Genomic DNA, 21,361 nt, shown 5'->3' with positions numbered 1-21,361 from the left:
CAACAACTGCCTCCCACGAAACATCGTTACCATCGCTATTAGCGAGCACCCCGCTAACTAACTATCCATTTCACATCGGTTACAAATGCACAATGTACAATGCTATCTGGGATTCTTGGGACATCCCTACCCTGAACCCTAACCTTAACCCTTAACCTAACCATTGAAAATGTCAACTTCAACGGGCTAGGGACGTCCCAAGGATGTATCTCTACCTGAAAATACACATCTAAGTGATTGATAGTTGGTATTCATCAGTCATAAAGCCTTATTTACTTTAATGAACTACTAAAATAGTGATTTTGTCAGACAGCAGCTCTACACTTTTTTGACTGACTGATCCATTCATCCTTCCATCCCTCCTCAGCCTTCCTCTTCGCTGAAGACCCAGTGAGGGTGGAGCTCAGTCAGAGAGCTGTTGAGCGACTGGTTAGGAAGAACACTTCTACAGCCAGAGAGGTGAGAGGTCACACATGGTTTAGATGGTAAATATTTATGTCCCCTTAGCAGTTCATCACGTAAGCAAAAGGGAATATGTTCCATCATCTATGTTTATTTACATTAGTGCAAATTGTCCACTGATATTGGTGTAATTTCTCACCCCTTTTGGCTGTATGAAAGGTAATTTCCCCTCAGGCACACACATTTGTTCTTTGCTATTATGAAGGTCCTTTGTGTAGAATGTACTTTTCCCCACTCATTCACCCCACCTCTTTACATTGCTTATTTATATTCAGTGGCCTGACTGCGTCCAGACTGTCAAAGGCCCATCCTGGTAGATCTGAACTTAATTCAGCTTGGAGTGATCGGATGACAGAAGTCACATTTAGGTGCCAGGTGTAACTGAGGCCATAGATGCTCCATATCCATTACTTTTAATGTTTTATATAATATGTCTAAATGTGTTTATTTCTGTGTTGCAGGGGCAGTCAAGAAATGGAACGGCAAGGCCACAGAACATGACATAAGCAGAGCTGTGGGAGACCACCTCAAGCCCCTGGTAGAGCCGGGGGTGGTGTTTACCACTCCACCACGCCTTCAGCAGGCTGGTCATACTAAGATGGACCAAGAGTCTGTTGATTGGTCAGTCATTGGGGTCATTTGTTGAAATCAAATCAAGCTTTATTTGTACAGCACATTTCAGACATTGATACAACACAATGGCTTCTCAGGAAAAAAACAATGAAAATAAACAGAAATATTTAGGCCACAACAAACAGAAGACTAACTGAAAGACTAATGAGCACCCTAAGTTAATGTAACACCTTCCCCTTTAAGACAACAAATATCCTATATTTTTGTTGGACAAGTTTGCTCACCACCAACAGAAAACAACTTCCATTTCTCATTATAATCAACTACAATGCTTCACCTTCTACAATATAAACATGGTGTTGACTGGCTGTCAACAATTAAAAACAAGAAAAAACATTTCTAAATAATAATATACAATCGTATCCTTTCTCCCTTTTCTTCCTATAGAATCTTAAAACTAGTTTTGAAAAACTCACTAGCTTCTAGAACTCTCGTCCCCTTGGAACGAGCCCAAACAAAACTCATCTCCAATACGGAAAAACGTGCAGTCAAAATAAATTGTGATCCATGACAACGCACTGGCTAAACGCAAAACACAAATATTTTTGACTGCCCACCCTTGAGACAATCAGCAACCAAGTTGTCCTTACCACGGACATGTCTGATTTCAAGATGAAACTCCTGCAACATCCGTAGTAACTTTCCACCTCACTGCGGAGCTTCTCTCTCTTTTCAGGATTCACTCGATAGGCATGTTGTTGGATCGGGCCCCAGTCCCCAATGTCATTCTCTAGTAACTTTGGTGTGGCACATCCGAGAATGAACCCTGGTATTCTAAAAGAAGGGCAACAATGTCAATATTATTGTCCCCAAAAATGGTCAGTTGATCGTATAATTAATTATGATTACTAAATGTAAATATGAAAAACAAATGTACACCCCTTTGTTAATATGTATTGGCAATAATTCACTTAATGGTGAGGCATGTAATAATAAAACATGTATCTTTTGTCAGGCTGGATGTTTGAAATATGAGGTGATTATGCTTCTTCAGTAGTGGAATAAAAACAATTAGCACTTGAATGTTGTAAAGAAATACTGGAGTGATGAAGGACTGTTAATAAAAATGATTATAGACCAATTTATTATACTGCGTCCATGTGTATAGAGTGCAAGTACATTGAAAAAAATGACATCTTCTCAACTTTCACTTCAACTAAAACCAAACGTATATTGGACATCGGTATAGTCTTCTTCTCAACGTCTTTTCAATGACATTTTGGTGGGATAGCCCAATGTCAAAACACAGTTTTAATGTGTCCAAATCAATAACCTAATGCAGAAACAGTTTGTGATAAATTGAGCTGTATAAACACAAACATCTGTCACAATAATACATTTTACTTGTATTTTTTAAACAAGCATCACAAGAACCAGAAACGCTGTTGTTTTGGCATGTAGCAATAAATCTGTGAGATCAATTAGGGGGGGAAATCAGGTTGTACGTGCTGTTGAAATGAACACAACTAAAAAAACACATGGAAATGGGAGATATCTTTCACCTCACTGGTTAGAGGACAATCTGCAGAAGACAGTCAGCTACATTTGTGAGTGATGCATTTAAATGGAGGGGTCGCTAAACAAATAAGCGCAACACTTATTTGTCATCACTCATCGATATCATGTTGAAATCAATTGTGCCGAGAAGAGGGAGATGAGGTTGCACGTCCTGTTAAAACTAACAGCTCAAAAACCACACGGAATCTGGGAGTAATGTGTACATCCCTGGTTAGAGGACAATTTGTAGAAAACATCTAGGTACATTTTTATTCAAGTGTAACTTGTGATTAAAGTGGGCCACCAACACGGTAAGTGTAAGACAGCACTTTTTTGTTACTCACTTTTTGTTAAATCAAATAAATAGTACTCTTTCAATTCAGAGCCTGGATTTCCCCCCTGAGGCTAATATCAATAGAACAGGGGACAAACGTTTAGGCTTCTACATTGTGACATCATTAAAATACTCCTTCTACATTGGCAAAACATTCTATATTGTGACATCGTTAAAATACTCCCACTACAATGTTAAAACATTCTACATTGTGACATAATTTCATTGATATCATGAAACAACTCCTTCATGCATGTATTTTCTGATGTGTAATCAGAGAACATTTATCATAGTATCTCTTGTCACATTGAGAACAGCTAAAAGGTTTCTCTCCTGTGTGTGTTCTGTAGTGTAGAGTCAGTTTGCTAGATGTAGTAAAACTCTTCCCACATTCATCACAGCTAAAAGGTTTCTCTCCTGTGTGTGTTCTCTGGTGTAGTGTCAGATTGCTAGATGTAGCAAAACTCTTCCCACATTCATCACAGCTATAAGGTTTCTCTCCTGTGTGTGTTCTCTGGTGTGATATCAGGCTTGTTGACTGAGTAAAACTCTTCCCACATTGAGTACAGCTATAAGGTTTCTCTCCTGTGTGTATTCTCTGGTGTGATATCAGGTTGCTTAGCTGAGTAAAACTCTTCCCACATTGAGTACAGCTATATGGTTTCTCTCCTGTATGTATTCTCTGATGTACAGTCAGAAGGCCAGATGAAACAAAACTATTCCCACATTGATCACAGCTATAAGGTTTCTCTCCTGTGTGTGTTCTCTTGTGTATCATCAGATTGTTAAATGTAGTAAAACTCTTCCCACATTGATCACAGCTATATGATTTCTCTCCTGTGTGTGTTCTCTGGTGTGATTTTAATTGTCCTGAGAAAACAAAACTCTTCCCACAGTCAGAGCAGCGGTGAGTTTTCTTTCCTTTGGATCTCTGCTGGTGCTTCTTGAGGTGTCCTGATCTGCAGAGACTCTTCTCTGCCTCGTCAGCATCATGAGGTTGTTGAGGCTCCCCAGAGGATCCACGATAGTCCCGTCTCTCTCCTGTGTGAACAACAAAGTCAGACAGATGTTTAAAGGCCCACAACAGCGGAAATCCCCTGTAAAAGGTCATGCCAAGAGTGTAGCCATGAAGTGCAAGATCGGGAGTGCTACTCAAGGAAACTCACTTTAAGTTCTGTGTCTATTCACTAATTCACCACCATGGGGGAAAACTCAGGGGAGTTCTCATAGGCTGACAGCAAAAAATAGCCTCCATTTCCAGGTTGCTTATGAGTGCATTTCACACTACTTATGGATTATAATTGTAAGGCTTGTTTGAATCTTAATATATTTGTGTTACTGTTGCAAATCAACTGCTTTATTCTTCAACACTTCAACCAGTAAAATGCTCTTTGGCTAGCTTTACCATCAGCCTGACAATGAGGGTTTGAACACTAAGTGTATGCCAATTGGCCCACACCTAAAAATAACATAGACCTAGTGTACACGTCCTGGTAATCTGTCTGGCACTGCGGCCTTGTGAATGTTGACCTGTTTAAAGGTCTTGCTCACATCGGCTGCGGAGTGTGTGATCACACAGTCGTCTGGAACAGCTGGTGCTCACATGCATGTTTCAGTGTTATTTGCCTCGAAGCAAGCATAGAAGTACTTTTTGCTCGTCTGGTAGAGTGTCGGAGCCGGTGTAGTGCGGTTCGATCTTAGTCCCTTATTGACGCTTTGCCTGTTTGATGGTTCGTCGGAGGGCATAGAAGGATTTCTTATAAGCTTCCGGGTTAGAGTCCCGCTCCTTGAAAGCGGCAGCTCTAGCCTTTAGCTCAGTGTGGACGTTGCCTGTAATCCATGGCTTCTGGTTCGGGTATGCAAGTACAGACACTGTGGGGACGTCATCGATGCACTTATTGATTAAGCCAATGACTGATGTGGTATACTCCTCAATGCCACCGGAAGAATCCCGGAACATATTCCAGTCTGTGCTGCAAAACAGTCCAGTAGCTTAGCAATGGCTTTTTATTGACCGTTTTATTGACCGAGTCACTGGTGCTTCCTGCTTTCATTTTTGCTTGTAAACAGGGATTAGGAAGATAGAATTATGGTCAGATTTGCCAAATGGAGGGCGAGGGAGAGCTCTGTGTTTGGAGAAAAGGTGGTCTTGAGTTGTTTTCCCTCTGGTTGCACATTTAACATGCTGATAGAAATGAGATAAAACAGATTTAAGTTTCCCTGCATTAAAGTCCTCGGCCACTAGGAGCGCCGCCTCTGGATGAGCATTTTCCTGTTTGTTTATGGCGGAATACAGCTCATTGAGTGCGGTCTTAATGCCAGCATCGGTCTGTGGTGGTATGTAGACAGCTACGAAAAATACAGATAAACTCTCTCGGTAGATAGTGTGGTCTACAGCAGGTTGTATCTCTCTAGGTCATGCCAGTAGGCTGCAGAAGGTTGTATCTCTCTAGGTCATGCCAGTGGGCTACAGTAGGTTGTATCCAAGTGGAAACAATTATCAACCCAATGTGGAAAGTGTCGAATTTGGTCAACAACAAAATGAAAGGCTTATTTGCTACGTGAGGTTTACTTGATCCAACAGAAGTTTCGTAATGATTAAGTTGTTATGTGGACACGTGACATACCGACAACTTTGATAAAAACACTATAGGAGTTGTCTCCAGATCGCTATGCATATTCATGCTAGTAGCTTAGCATCTCTCTCCATTGAATACAGGCGGTTGACGACAACAACCCTCATAGAATATAAACAATAAATTACAATAATAAGATGAATCCACCTATCCAAAGAAAGGATAGACGGGAGCTAGACAACCCACAGTGCCGCTTTGTGGACAACGACTCCCCTTGTTAGGGCGGAGAGACATCTTGTCAGTATATCCATAATCTTTGGTGTAGCCAACACACCTCTCACATGGCACTATTGGGGGGCACGGTGTGTAGTAAATAATCACACCATTAAAATCACTACATGCCATGCCCCCCAGTCTGCGGTCAGCAGATAGACCCTTCTCAAATATATATGTTAAGTCACTTTTTGGAAACGGAACAGAGAAAACAAGGGGTAGCTTGTTCTCTACGTTGTCTGATTCTAGACATATCAGTCATCATCCCAGGGCACTCCGTTGAAGAGGTATTGACGAGCCAACTCCGAATATCCAAAGTTAAAAACACATTTAAGGCGGTACTTACTGGTGTTAATCAGATCTCCTATCTCCACCTCTTCATCTTTCAATGTGACAGTAATCTCCCCTTCCTTCTTCACTCCAAAAACTGCATCCTCCTCTTTCTCTTCCTCCTCTTCTTTCACTGTAACATCCTCCTCCTCTTTCACTCTGAACGCGTCTTCCTCTTCTTTCACTGTAACGTCTTTCTCTTCTTCTTTCACTGTAACAGCCTCACCCTCTACTTCTTTTTTAACTTTGACATCCTCCTCTTCCTCCTCCTCTTTCACGACAATGTTTAGCCCCAGAGCTTCTTTCTCCGTCCAGTAAACCACCTCTTCTTTAACAGGAGGAGAGTAGTTTAGGGAGCTCATGGTCGGGGATGTTAGCTAGCTAGCTATCATTAGCGACTAGGCTAGTGCTAATTTAACCAGCCAGATACTATAGCTGACTAATACAAAATAACGTAATATTAAATTAAATAGGTTAACAAGTAGATACGACAGAAGTGTGGCTAAAACACAGTAGCTAATATACACCGAAAGCGTATAAATAGCTTGAATCCTTCGGTTATGTTGGCTAGCAAGCTACCGAGGTGGTTGACAAGCTGTTTCTGAACAACCGTCCACTAGATTATACGTCACGCTGGCAGCATCGCCTGAAAGACGCACATCGCCGTCTGCTGACTGGAGTGGGAAACGCAGTTGAGGATCATATTTATTTTCAGACAAAGATTATTGTAAATGGATTTAATGAAATAATACCATTATATTGACACATACAAAGACAAGAAAGTGTTGATTGATTAGTGCGAATAAAACATGTTTACTACAGCACATTTAAGGCAGTGTCATTTATTCAAACTAAATCTAAATAAGTAGATAGCTATTGTAGGTCTATACTGCTCCTACATGGTGTAACAATACATCATGTAGATGTATATAATGAACAGACTAGGTCTATACTGCTCCTACATGGTGTATCAATACATCATATAGATGTATATAATGAACAGACTAGGTCTATACTGCTCCTACATGGTGTATCAATACATCATGTAGATGTATATAATGAACAGACTAGGTCTATACTGCTCCTACATGGTGTATCAATACATCATGTAGATGTATATAATGAACAGACTAGGTCTATACTGCTCCTACATGGTGTAACAATACATCATGTAGATGTACACTACCGTTCAAAAGTTTGTGGTCACTTAGAAATGTCCTTGTTGTTGAAAGAAAATCTAATTTTTTAATTTATCATTTATAAAAACCTGTTTTTGCTTTGTCAATATGGGGTATTGTGATGTCATTTATGGGGTATTGTGATGTCATTATGGGGTATTGTGATGTCACTATTGGGTATTGTTTGTAGATTGATGATGGGGCATAAATTATTTAATCCATTTTAGAATAAGGCTGTAACGTAACAAAATGTAGAAAAAGTGAAGGGGTCTGAAAACTTCCGAATGCACTGTATATATAGGGGCAGTACTTTGTGACATCACTTCATGAAACAGGAGGTACAAATATATAACATAGGTTCACAATATCAACATTCAATGTATCAAAATATATGACCAAGCTGGAAGTGGAAACGCCAGCCCAGCCACAATCCTAGAGGTTCACTGATGATCAACCTCGTCCTTCACATCTGACTCCTGATGATCAACCTCCTCCTTCACATCTGACTCCTGATGATCAACCTCCTCCTTCACATCTGACTCCTGATGATCAACCTCCTCCTTCACATCTGACTCCTGATGATCGACGTCCTCCTTCACATCTGAATCCTGATGATCAACCTCCTCCTTCACATCTGACTCCAGTGATCAATCCAGAGAGTCTTCTTTTTTGGGGAATCCCGATGGACGACGTCATCCAATAGGCCCGTCATCATGACCACCTCCCACAAGTTAATTGTCATTCAGGTTATCAATGGGAAGAGCATTAGCAATATGTCCTGTCTGGTAACTTGTCTCGTTCAATGGATTTACATTGGCAGGTGTAAAAAAAAAACTCAGTTGATTTCAAACTGAGGAAAACTTTTGTAAGTCTTTAACTGTATCAAAGTCTATGGCCTGTAAAGTTGGGACAAATGATAGTCCCTTATTTTACAAGAGACAAAATCAACAAATTCTACAGCACAACGGCAGAGTCATGTGTGTAAAATTAACAATGACTCAATAATCCTTCTGGGAATGTTATGACGTCATAAAGTTACGGGCGGAGTTAAAAAGTTGGCTTTCAGAAGTACAATTATACAATGTTAAATTACTTTTAATCCGTCTGTCTGCATATTTCAAGACATGGCATTTGAGTGTGCAGTGAGATACCCGATGGTTCGATGATACTTTTCTCATCAATCATCTTAAATATTATACTTAATTAAAACTTGGAAATCAACCAATCCTCTGTTGTTAATTCAAAAGAAAGGTCAAATGCTTTATTATCTAAAAGTTGAAAGTGCGTGGGCGACGGAGAGAAATAAAATGGTGCTGATGCGGGCGCTTGAGATGGGGGTGTGTTCTAGTGGGTCTGGGAAGGTGTGATGTAGTTAATGGAGATGGAGGTGTGTTCTAGTGGGTCTGGGCAGGTGTGATGTAGTTAATGGAGATGGAGGTGTGTTCTAGTGGGTCTGGGCAGGTGTGATGTAGTTAATGGAGAGGGAGGTGTGTTCTAGTGGGTCTGGGCAGGTGTGATGTAGTTAATGGAGATGGAGGTGTGTTCTAGTGGGTCTGGGCAGGTGTGATGTAGTTAATGGAGGTGTGTTCTAGTGGGTCTGGGCAGGTGTGATGTAGTTAATGGAGATGGAGGTATGGTCTAGTGGGTGTGGGCAGGTGTGATGTAGTTAATGGAGATGGAGGTGTGTTCTAGTGGGTCTGGGCAGGTGTGATGTAGTTAATGGAGATGGAGGTGTGTTCTAGTGGGTCTGGGCAGGTGTGATGTAGTTCATGTTTGTATGATGTTGTTGTTTGCATGTTTTGTATTTTTATAAAATAAAATATTTTTAAAGTCTCAATGCAAAGTTACACCTCACTGTGCTATATTTGGAGTTATTACATTTAACCAATCAGAATTCAGAAGAATGCCAAAGTCAGGTGTGAAGTAATATGGAGGACCAGCCTATTCCCTATGATGTAAACTACAACATAAATAACTTCAAATGTATAACTTTAAATTAAACCAATAATTTGCACTCATGACTAGCTAGAGTGATTAAAGTAAACCACCGTTTTGTAAATACATAACGCCATCTAACCAAATATCAAAGAATGTTAGCTATATGCAGCTATCTTTGCCAGCCAGCTGACATTAGCTATATGCAGTTATCTTAGCCAGCCAGCTAACATTAGCTATATGCAGTTATCTTAGCCAGCCAGCTAACATTAGCTATATGCAGTTATCTTAGCCAGCCAGCTAACATTAGCTATATGCAGTTATCTTAGCCAGCCAGCTAACGTTAGCTATTTGGCCAACTGGCTATTAGCCTAACCAGCGTAGCCAACCAGCACGGTTATGGTCAGCGAGACCAACTACCGGAGACCAGTTAGAACCCAACTAACATTAAGCCAAGGTGGAAAAAGTTACAAAACTCCCGTAGTCTAATTCACAGAAAACATGCTGAAAAGTGGTGATGGGGAAATAAAGCTTCCCGAAGCATTGATGCTTTCGCGCCAATTGTGTCAAAAATAGGTTCGTTACTCAACGATTTGAGCGACACAGAATTTAGAACAACCACATTTTTATAGATGAAGTCACACGCCGTAGCAGCGTAGCCATTATGTCATATATTAAACCACTGGCCGTGTTCGAGAGCATCAAATCCATGCTGCGTTGTGGGTAAACGGTGACTGGCTGACTGATTTATAAATAATAATGAGTAGTTATTTATGATGCAAGGTGATTTTTTCCCCTGCTTTCATCAACAATGGAAAGCTTCCCCTGCTTTCATCAACAATGGAGTAGTTTCCCCTGCTTTCATCAACAATGGAGTAGTTTCCCCTGCTTTCATCAACAATGGAGTAGCCCACTGAACTAAAGCCTTGCAATTTCATATCTGGGGTATTTTTTTTACCCCAGCCAGCATTGTGAATGGTGTCTGTGGCGGTGACATACTAGACCATGGCAGTAAATCTAATACTTAGTTGTTTTTAGTCATGTATGAAAGGGCTGGGGTGGTTCTGTGGTTATAAGTTACATCTCTGGCCATGCTGGCAGGGTCTGAATCAAACCCAATGTCCACCTGGTACACTGGCAGGGTCTGAATCAAACCAATGTCCACCTGGTACACTGACAGGGTCTGAATCAAACCCAATGTCCACCTGGTACACTGACAGGGTCTGAATCAAACCCAATGTCCACCTGGTACACTGGCAGGGTCTGAATCAAACCCAATGTCCACCTGGTACACTGACAGGGTCTGAATCAAACCCAATGTCCACCTGGTACACTGGCAGGGTCTGAATCAAACCCAATGACCACCTGGTACACTGGCAGGGTCTGAATCAAACCCAATGTCCACCTGGTACACTGACAGGGTCTGAATAAAACCCAATGTCCACCTGGCACACTGGCAGGGTCTGAATCAAACCCAATGTCCAGTGGGATTGATCTGTTTCATCCATTTGTTTGTTTCAGTTTTCAGTAGTTGAATCCTTTGACGTATTGTTGATTTCAACATTTTTCATTTTCAACAAATGAACTGGGTTGGTTGAAAAGTGATACTAAACTTACATACCAGCACTATTTTGACATAGTGGAAGATATACTGAATTTATACTGTTTTTCATACTAAGATGGACCAAGATATGTGTTGCTTTTGCACATATTTGTTCATTGGTTTAGCAAGAGTCTGTTGATCGGTCAGTCATTGGGTTAATTTGTTTTACAATATGTTCAAATCAAATCAAGCTTTATTTCAGACATGGATGCAACACAATGGCTTCACAGGAAAAAATGTATAAAAAACCAATGAAAATAAACAGAAATATTTACTAGACAACAAACATAAGAGGATACAAAAACAGAAGAATAACAACTGAAAGACTAATGAGCATTGTAAGGAAATGTCATTGACTAAAATATTAACAATTGGATGCAACATCCAACCCTAACAAGATGGACAAGCCAACACAGGTGTAACACATTCTGACTAACGAGATGGACAAGCCAACACAGGTGTAACACATTCTGACTAACGAGATGGACAAGCCAACACAGGTGTAACACATTCTGACTAACGAGATGGACAAGCCAACACAGGTGTAACACATTCTGACTAACGAGGTCATACCAATCGGTTCGCCCTACGTGCTGTGGTGGAAATTCTACCCTTAATCAATAATGAGGAGAGGCAAAATTAATAATCAATCAAGGTTTTACTTCTATTAAAAGACTTGTTATAACAAGGAGGCTTGCTTCTGGGTTATATACTATCTCAGGATAGGTGCAACCTCAGAGACGACGTAAAATGGTTCCAAACACCAACCCCACACATCCTGTGCCAGACCTTGAGCCCCAAATACAATCTCCCCCTAGGAGGTGACTGATGCACAGACACTGTGGAGACAAGTAATTGGTTCCCCATTACTCACGCCTTCCCTTCACATGGTTTGCAATAAACACACAGTTCACATATGGAAACAATGTTTCCTGCTGCTCTCCTTTGCCTTACTTCCTGCTAAATTCTGCCTAGCAACAGGGACATGTGATAGATGCTGATATTCTGCCTAGCAACAGGGACATGTGATAGATGCTGATATTCTGCATAGCAACAGGGACATTTGATAGATGCTGATATTCTGCACAGCAACAGGGACATGTGATCGATGCTGATATTCTACCTAGCAACAGGGACATGTGATCGATGCTGATATTCTGCCTAGCAACAGGGACATGTGATCGATGCTGATATTCTGCCTAGCAACAGGGACATGTGCTGGATAAGCCTGACTTCTCCCCTCTCTGGACCCAAGGTGACTGAGGCCCATTTGAGGGAGGAAGTGCAGCTGCCAACACCATAGTCAGAAAGGAGACATTCTAATAGCAAGAGGTCAATAGTTCATATCAGCATATTCTGCAGATAAGACATCTTAATTATCTATGTTACTTAGCTAATTCTGATTTCTCCACCACAATCTTTCCCCAGAAACAGGCTCCAAAACAACAGCTCTGTTACTGGTGTGCAGGATATAACCTTTACTCTGTGGAGGATCAAGAGGAACCAGTCAGTTTCTGTCATATTCTTGGCTGAGTGTCCGAACATCATGGGTTCATTCTACACACCCAGAACAGTTAGAACAGGCCTCTATCAACACACTGTTCTATGTTATAGGAGTTAGGTTCTTTAGCACATATAGCTCGTTAGCACTGTGAGGGAATTTTTAGTTAAACCTTACTAATGCTTGTGTAGTAAAATATAATTCTTTAAGCCGAGGCATTGGGCTTGAGATTGTTAAAGTCCAAACTCAAAACATAAATGTAAAAACCAAAGCCTGTATCACCTTCCCCCTTAAGACAACAAATATATCCTATATTTTTGTTGGACACGTTCTCACCACCAACAGAAAACAACTTCCATTTCATATTATAATCAACTACAATATAAACATGGTGTCCACTGGCTGTCAACAATTAAAAACAAGAAAAAACACATTTCTAAACAATAATATACAATCTTATTAGTTTTCTCCTTTTTCTTTCTAGAATCCTAAAACTAGTTCTGAAATTATAATCAACTACAATGCTTCACCTTCTACAATATGAACATGGTGTCTACTGGCTGTCAACAATTAAAAACAAACAAAAAAATGTTTTCCCCCACTAGCTTCTAGAACTCTCGTCTTCCTAAAACTCACTAGCTTCTAGAACTCTCGTCTTCATAAAACACACTAGCTTCTAGAACTCTTGTCTTCCTAGAACTCACTAGATTCTAGAACTCTCGTCTTCATAAAACTCACTAGCTTCTAGAACTCTCGTCTTCCTAAAACTCACTAGCTTCTAGAACTCTCGTCCCCTTGGAACGAGCCCAAACAAAACTCATCTCCAATACGGAAAAACATGCAGTCATAATACATTTTGATCCATGGCAACACACTGGCTAAACGCAAAACACAAACATTTTGAGTGCCCACCCTTGGGACAATCACCAAGTTGTCCTTAAAACGAACACGTCTGATTTCAAGAGGAAACTCCTGCAATATCCATAGTAACTTTCCACCTCACTGCGGAGCTTCTCTCTCTTTTCAGGGTTCACTAGATAGATATGTTGTTGGATCGGGACACAGTCCCCAATGTCATGCTCTAGTACATTTGGGTTGGCACATCTGAGAATGAACTCTGATATTCTAAAAGAAGGGCAACAACGTCAATTTATTATACCCGAAAATTGTCAGTTGATTACAAATATTAAATCTTACATAAATAATTATGATTACTAAATGTTACATAAATTGTAAAAATATCAAAACCAAATGTACACCCCTTTGTTAAAATGTAGTGGCAATAATTCACTTAATGGTGAGGCATGGAACAATAAAACATGTATCTTTATTAACACAAACATCTGCAGAAATCATATTACTTGTATTTATTTAAACAAGCTCCTTATAAACTGCACAAGCACCAGAAACACTGTTGTTTTGACAAGTAGCAATACATCACTGATATCGATTAGGGGGGAAATCAGGTTGTACGTGATGTTGAAACGAACACAACTAAAAAAACACACGGAAATGGGAGATATATTATACCTCACTGGTTAGAGGACAACCTGCCCGAAGACAGTCAGCTACATTTTGGGGTGATGCATTGAAATTTAGGGGTCGCTAAACACTTATTTCTCATCACTCATCGATATCATGTTGAAATCAATTGTGCGAGATGAGGTTGCACGCCCTGTTAAAACTAACAGCTCAAAACCCACATGGAATCTGGGAATAATGTGTACATCCCTGGTTAGAGGACAATTTGTAGAAAACAGCCAGATACATTTTGAAGTGTTGCATTTTGATTGAAGTGGGTCACCAACGCAGTAAGTGGAACACAACTCTTTTTTTGTTAGTAAATGTTTGATAAATCACATAAATAGTAACTCTTTCAATTCAGAGCCTGGATTTTCCCCCTGAGGCTTATATCCATATAATGTTGAAATCAATTGATAAGGGGGCAAATGTTTAGGCTTCTACATTGTGACATTATTAAAATATTCCTACAATGTAAAAACATTTTACATTGTGACATTAATTCATTGATATCATGAAACAACTCCATGTATTTTCTGATGTTTAATCAGATATCTTTTATCAGTGTATCTCTTCCCACATTGATTACAGCTTTGAGATTTCTCCCCTGTGTGTGTTCTCTGGTGTACAGTCAGCTGGCTAGATGTAGAAAAACTCTTCCCACATTGCCTACAGCTATATGGTTTCTCTCCTGTGTGTGTTCTCTGGTGTGAAGTCAGCTTGCTAGATGTATAAAAACTCTTCCCACATTGAGCACAGCCATAAGATTTCTCTCCTGTGTGTGTCCTATGGTGTATAGTTAGATAGCTAGATGTAGAAAAACTCTTCCCACATTGATTACAGCTATAAGATTTCTCTCCTGTGTGTGTTCTCTGGTGTGAAGTCAGCTTGCTAGATGTATAAAAACTCTTCCCACATTGAGAACAGCCATAAGATTTCTCTCCTGTGTGTGTCCTGTGGTGTATAGTTAGATAGCTAGATGTAGAAAAACTCTTCCCACATTGATTACAGCTATAAGATTTCTCTCCTGTGTGTGTTCTCTGGTGTAAAGTCAGCTTGCTATATGTATAAAAACTCTTCCCACACTGATCACAGCCATAGGATTTCTCTCCTGTGTGTGTTCTATGGTGTATAGTTAGATGGCTAGATTTAGAAAATCTCTTCCCACATTGATTACAGCTATAAGGTTTCTCTCCAGTGTGAATTCTTTGATGTATTTTAAGGTGTGATGAGTAGTTGAATCTCTTCCCACAGTCAGAGCAGCAGATAGATTTCTCTCCTGTGTGAATGACTGGTAGCTGGTGTTTCTTGAGGAGTTCTGATCTGGAGAGACTATTCTCTGCCTCTTCAGCATCATGATGTTGTTGAGGATCCCCAGAGGATCCACGATAGTCACGTCTCTCTCCTGTGTGAACGACAAAGTCAGACAGATGGTTAAATGCCCACAACAGCAGAAATCCACTGTTTATTTGAGGTAAAAGGTGATGCCCAGAGCATACCCATGAAGTTGTACAACAATTTACATCTGTTAAATTATTTGATCATTAAGACAGTCAAGTTAGCAACAATCATATTTAGTCTTGTTTTCAAATGAGTGGTAACTAGAAAAAAGTTATTAAGTTGTTGAAATCCTAAGCAGTGTGCCAGACGACTTTTGGTCTCCAATATAGGCCTCTTTCTGTGTTTGCTAAAATTGCGGCACGAGGGCACCTAATAACAAAATAGACCTACTGTAGGACCCATAACTTCACCTAACAACAAAATAGACCTACTGTAGGACCCATAACTTCACCTAACAACAACATAGACCTACTGTAGGACCCATGACTTCACCTAACAATAACATAGACCGAGGACTATAAATAATTTAATATTTCAGGTGAAACATGGAATATAACATTTCTTTGTCATGACATTTCATAACCTGATCACCAGATAATTTTGTGAATAATCCCACTAGGCTACTCTGTAATGGGTTGTCATTCTAAATGTCCTGAATAAAGGAAAATAGCTCTGTGTGTTGTATAATAGCCTATCCATCAAGGAACAGTTCTCTACACATTATGAGCTAAGTATCTCTGTGTCCAAACAGACTAACGAGACCCTACAGTAAATCAAGCAGACAATAACATTATAAACACCAATTTGTTAGGGATGTTGGATCCAACGTGGAGAATGGCATAACTGTCTTTACCAGAGTAATGAATGAAGAAGCACTTTGGTTGTTGTTGCATGTGGGGATGTTTGTCATTTGACTGGCATTCAGAAAATGATTTCCTGGATCAGCTGATGATGGTTGAACATGTGACTGTAACTAAACAGCTACAGTATTAAGAATGATGTGTAATTATTGAAAAACCACATTAATGAAAGTATCCATTTGGGTGTTGTCAATAAAGTTAAGGTGACTCTCGGTTAGAACCATTGGATTTAGCAAACTCAAATGATTTGATTTGGAATTTCTGTGCCTATGAAAACTGTTTTCCCAGCGTAATATAGGGAAACTAAATGTTACGTAGGTAGAGTGTATTTCAGAGATCTGAATACGAAAAACTGTCCTAACAGGACAATAACCTAAACCACAAGGCCAAATCTACACTGGAGGAGCTTACCAATTGACATTGAATGTTCCTGAATGGCCTAGTTACAGTTTGGACTTAAATCGTCTTTAAAATCTATGGAAAGACTTGAAAATGGCTTTCTAGCAATGATCAACAACCAACTTGACAGAACAGGAAGGATTTAAAAAAGAATAATGAATATTCACATGAAGATCAGTCGCCTATTCGATGACATCACGACTTCCCATCAAGCCAACTCCTTGAATGCCTTACTATGACATCCCTCCTGGGGCGTGTGGTTGGAGCTAGTAACCAAAAGGTTGCAAGATTTAATCCCCGAGCTGACAAGGTAAAAATCTGCAGTTCTGCCCCTGAACAAGGCAGTTAACCCACTGTTCCTAGGCCGTCATTGAAAATAAGATTTTGTTCTTAACTGACTTGCCTAGTTTAATAAAGTATAAAATAATACAATAAAAACTCACTCCTTCAAGTTTGCATTTGTCTAAAAAAACTATATTTTGCTCAAAACATTTATTTGTTTCCCTTTAGTGTGTTTATACTTTACTGTATTTATACACTGCTCAAAAAAATAAAGGGAACACTTAAACAACACAATGTAACTCCAAGTCAATCACACTTCTATGAAATCAAACTGTCCACTTAGGAAGCAACACTGATTGACAATAAATTTCACATGCTGTTGTGCAAATGGAATAGACAAAAGGTGGAAATTATAGGCAATTAGCAAGACACCCCCAAAAAAGGAGTGATTCTGCAGGTGGTGACCACAGACAACTTCTCAGTTCCTTTCCTATGCTTCCTGGCTGATGTTTTGGTCACTTTTGAATGCTGGCGGTGCTCTCACTCTAGTGGTAGCATGAGACGGAGTCTACAACCCACACAAGTGGCTCAGGTAGTGCAGTTCATCCAGGATGGCACATCAATGCGAGCTGTGGCAAAAAGGTTTGCTGTGTCTGTCAGCGTAGTGTCCAGAGCATGGAGGCGCTACCAGGAGACAGGCCAGTACATCAGGAGACGTGGAGGAGGCCGTAGGAGGGCAACAACCCAGCAGCAGGACCGCTACCTCCGCCTTTGTGCAAGGAGGTGCACTGCCAGAGCCCTGCAAAATGACATCCAGCAGGCCACAAATGTGCATGTGTCTGCTCAAACGGTCAGAAACAGACTCCATGAGGGTGGTATCAAGGCCCGACGTCCACAGGTGGGGGTTGTGCTTACAACCCAGCACCGTGCAGGACGTTTGGCATTTGCCAGAGAACACCAAGATTGGCAAATTCGCCACTGGCGCCCTGTGCTCTTCACAGATGAAAGCAGGTTCACACTGAGCACATGAGCACATGTGACAGACGTGACAGAGTCTGGAGACGCCGTGGAGAATGTTCTGCTGCCTGCAACATCCTCCAGCATGACCGGTTTGGCGGTGGGTCAGTCATGGTGTGGGGTGGCATTTCTTTGTGGGGCCGCACAGCCCTCCATGTGCTCGCCAGAGGTAGCCTGACTGCCATTAGGTACCGAGATGAGATCCTCAGACCCCTTGTGAGACCATATGCTGACATATGCACATTTGTGGCCTTCTGGAGGTCATTTTGCAGGGCTCTGGCAGTGCACCTCCTTGCACAAAGGCGGAGGTAGCGGTCCTGCTGCTGGGTTGTTGCCCTCCTACGGCCTCCTCCACGTCTCCTGATGTACTGGCCTGTCTCCTGGTAGCGCCTCCATGCTCTGGACACTACGCTGACAGACACAGCAAACCTTTTTGCCACAGCTCGCATTGATGTGCCATCCTGGATGAACTGCACTACCTGAGCCACTTGTGTGGGTTGTAGACTCCGTCTCATGCTACCACTAGAGTGAGAGCACCGCCAGCATTCAAAAGTGACCAAAACATCAGCCAGGAAGCATAGGAAAGGAACTGAGAAGTTGTCTGTGGTCACCACCTGCAGAATCACTCCTTTTTTGGGGGTGTCTTGCTAATTGCCTATAATTTCCACCTTTTGTCTATTCCATTTGCACAACAGCATGTGAAATTTATTGTCAATCAGTGTTGCTTCCTAAGTGGACAGTTTGATTTCACAGAAGTGTGATTGACTTGGAGTTACATTGTGTTGTTTAAGTGTTCCCTTTATTTTTTTGAGCAGTGTATATCACTTTTCAACAGGAAAAGTAAAAAATCCCTGGAGGACGTCATGAACAATTCCTACAGTACAAAAACATATTCAAGTGTAGAATGCCCTTTCAAAAATCACACATTAGTTCAACAACTGCAGAGTTTGTGCCCCTGTTTTATAAGATAGTACTCACTGTATTTACTGGTGTTAATCAGATCAATGTCCCTGTTTTATAAGATAGTACTCACTGTATTTACTGGTGTTAATCAGATCTCCAGTCTTCTCTTCTTCGTCCTCCTCTAATGTGACAGTAATCTCCCCCTCTTCATCTTTCATTCCAAAAATGTCTTCATCTTCTTTCACTTCATCCTCCACTCCAAAAACTGCATCTTCCTCCTTTTCTTTCACAGTAACATCTTCCTCTTCTTTCACTGAAACGTCTTTCTCTTCTTCTTTCACTGTAACAGCCTCACCCTCTACTTCTTGTTTTACTGTGACATCCTCTTCTTCCTCCTCCTCTTTCACGACAATGTTCAGCCCCAGATCTTCTTTCTCCGTCCAGCAGAGCACCTCTTCTTTAACAGTAGGGGATATGTTTAGGGAGCTCATGTTCGGGGATGTTAGCTAGCTAGCTATCATTAGCGACTAGGCTAGTGCTAACTTAACCAGCCAGCTACTATAGCTGACTAATAAAAAATAACGTAAAATTATATTAAATAGGTTAACAAGTAGATACGACAGAAGTGTGTCGGAAACACAGTAGCTAATATAGACCGAAAGCGTATAAATAGCTTGAATTTTTCGGCTATGTTGGCTAGCAAGCTACCGAGGTGGTTGACGAGCTGTTTCTGAAGTACCGTCCACTAGATTATACGTCACGCTGGCAGCGTTGCCCGAAAGACGCACATCGCCGTCTGCTGACTGGAGTGGGAAACGCAGTTGAGGATCATATTTTATTTTCAGACAAAGATTATTTTAAATGGATTTAATTAAATAATACCATTATATTGAGACATACAAAGACAGGAATGTGTTGATTAATTGGTGCAAATCATTTTTTTTTACTACAGCACATTTAAGGCAGATTCATTGAGTTATACTACATCTAAATTAGCAGCTAGCTACTGTAGGTCCATACTGCTCCTACATGGTGTAACAATACATCATGTAGATGTATATAATGAACAGACTAGGTCTATACTGCTCCTACATGGTGTAACAATACATCATGTAGATGTATATAATGAACAGACTAGGTCTATACTGCTCCTACATGGTGTAACAATACATCATGTAGATGTATATAATGAACAGACTAGGTCTATACTGCTCCTACATGGTGTAACAATACATCATGTAGATGTATATAATGAACAGACTAGGTCTATACTGCTCCTACATGGTGTAACAATACATCATGTAGATGTATATAATGAACAGACTAGGTCTATACTGCTCCTACATGGTGTAACAATACATCATGTAGATGTATATAATGAACAGACTAGGTCTATACTGCTCCTACATGGTGTAACAATACATCATGTAGATGTATATAATGAACAGACTAGGTCTATACTGCTCCTACGTGGTGTAACAATACATCATGTAGATGTATATAATGAACAGACTAGGTCTATACTGCTCCTACGTGGTGTAACAATACATCATGTAGATGTATATAATGAACAGACTAGGTCTATACTGCTCCTACGTGGTGTAACAATACATCATGTAGATGTATATAATGAACAGACTAGGTCTATACTGCTCCTACATGGTGTAACAATACATCATGTAGATGTATATAGTGAACAGACTAGGTCTATACTGCTCCTGCACGGTGTAACAGTACATCATGTAGATGCATATAATGAACAGACTAGGTCTATCCTGCTCCTACACGGTGTAACAATACATCATGTAGATGTATATAATGAACAGACTAGGTCTATACTGCTGTCACGTTCCTGACCTGTTTTCCTTTTTCTTGTATTTATTTAGTTGGTCAGGGCGTGAGTTGGGTGGGTTTGTCTATGTGGTATTTTCTATGTTGGGATGTTTGTGTCCGGCCGGGTATGATTCTCAATCAGAGACAGCTGTCAATCGTTGTCCCTGATTGAGAATCATACTTAGGCAGCCTGGGTTTCACTTGTGTTTTGTGGGTGTTTGTCTTCCATGTAGTCGTTGTGCCACACGGGACTGTTTGTCGGTTTTCTATTTGTTATTTTGTTTCATTATAGTGTTCAGTTCGATGCTAATAAATTATGGACACTAACCACTCCGCGTATTGGTCCGATCCTTCTCGCCTCTCCTCGTCCGAGGAGGAGGAATTAGAAAGCCGTGACAGAAACACCCACCATCAAAGGACCAAGCGGAGTGGAGAAGGGCGGCAACAGCAGCGGAAAAAAACCCAAGACTCCTGGACTTGGGAAGAGATTCTGGACGGCAAAGGACCCTGGGCTCAGCCAGGGGAATATCGCCGTCCCAAGGCGGAGTTGGAGGCAGCGAAGGCAGAGAGGCGCTGGTATGAGGAGGCAGCACGGCGACGCGGTTGGGAGCCCGAGAGTCAGACCCAAACATTTCTTGGGGGGGGGCACACGCGGAGTGTGGCAAAGCCGGGTAGGATACCTGAGCCAACTCCCCGTGCTTACCGTGGAGTGAGAGGGCGTCGTACTGGTCAGACACCGTGTTATGCGGTAAAGTGCACGGTGTCCCCAGTACGCGTGCTTAGCCCAGTGTGGGCTATTCCACCTCGCCGCACTGGTAGGGCTAGGTTGGGCATCGAGCCGGGTGCCATGAAGCCGGCCCAACATATCTGGCCTCCAGTACGT

At 41.0% G+C, this 21,361-nt stretch overlaps 3 protein-coding genes across 5 annotated transcripts in view; 1 reads left to right on the top strand and 2 right to left on the bottom strand.

The window, feature by feature from the left end:
• LOC139567094 (zinc finger protein ZFP2-like) overlaps positions 1–21,361 on the top strand; it is a 303,695-nt gene that overhangs the window by 182,523 nt on the left and 99,811 nt on the right. The gene's annotated exons all lie outside the window — the stretch shown is intronic.
• Positions 1,083–21,361, bottom strand: part of LOC139567090 (zinc finger protein OZF-like) — a 60,915-nt gene continuing 40,636 nt past the window's right edge. The window contains exons 1-3 of one of the 3 annotated variants that reach the window (XM_071388576.1): positions 12,651–12,673; positions 6,122–6,721; positions 1,083–3,967 (exon numbers count right to left, since the gene is read on the bottom strand). In XM_071388576.1, the coding sequence (XP_071244677.1) occupies positions 3,174–3,967; positions 6,122–6,467 (1,140 nt within the window). In that variant the 5' untranslated portion in view covers positions 6,468–6,721; positions 12,651–12,673 and the 3' untranslated portion in view covers positions 1,083–3,173. Of the gene's footprint in view, positions 3,968–6,121; positions 6,722–12,650; positions 12,674–18,775; positions 19,372–21,361 lie in introns of those variants that run through there. The other 2 variants (XM_071388575.1, XM_071388577.1) reach the window with 2 other exon arrangements.
• LOC139567103 (zinc finger protein 180-like) lies at positions 13,631–18,754 on the bottom strand (the record flags this gene model as incomplete). The annotated part of the gene is made up of 2 exons (XM_071388591.1): positions 13,631–15,248; positions 18,721–18,754. Coding segments are annotated over 2 exons (927 nt in total), but the record flags the coding sequence as incomplete, so codon positions are not given.

The sequence above is a fragment of the Salvelinus alpinus genome, unplaced genomic scaffold (genome assembly GCF_045679555.1).
Source record: "Salvelinus alpinus unplaced genomic scaffold, SLU_Salpinus.1 scaffold_43, whole genome shotgun sequence".
Classification (NCBI taxonomy): domain Eukaryota; kingdom Metazoa; phylum Chordata; class Actinopteri; order Salmoniformes; family Salmonidae; genus Salvelinus; species Salvelinus alpinus.
This window is presented reverse-complemented; position numbering and strand designations above follow the sequence as displayed.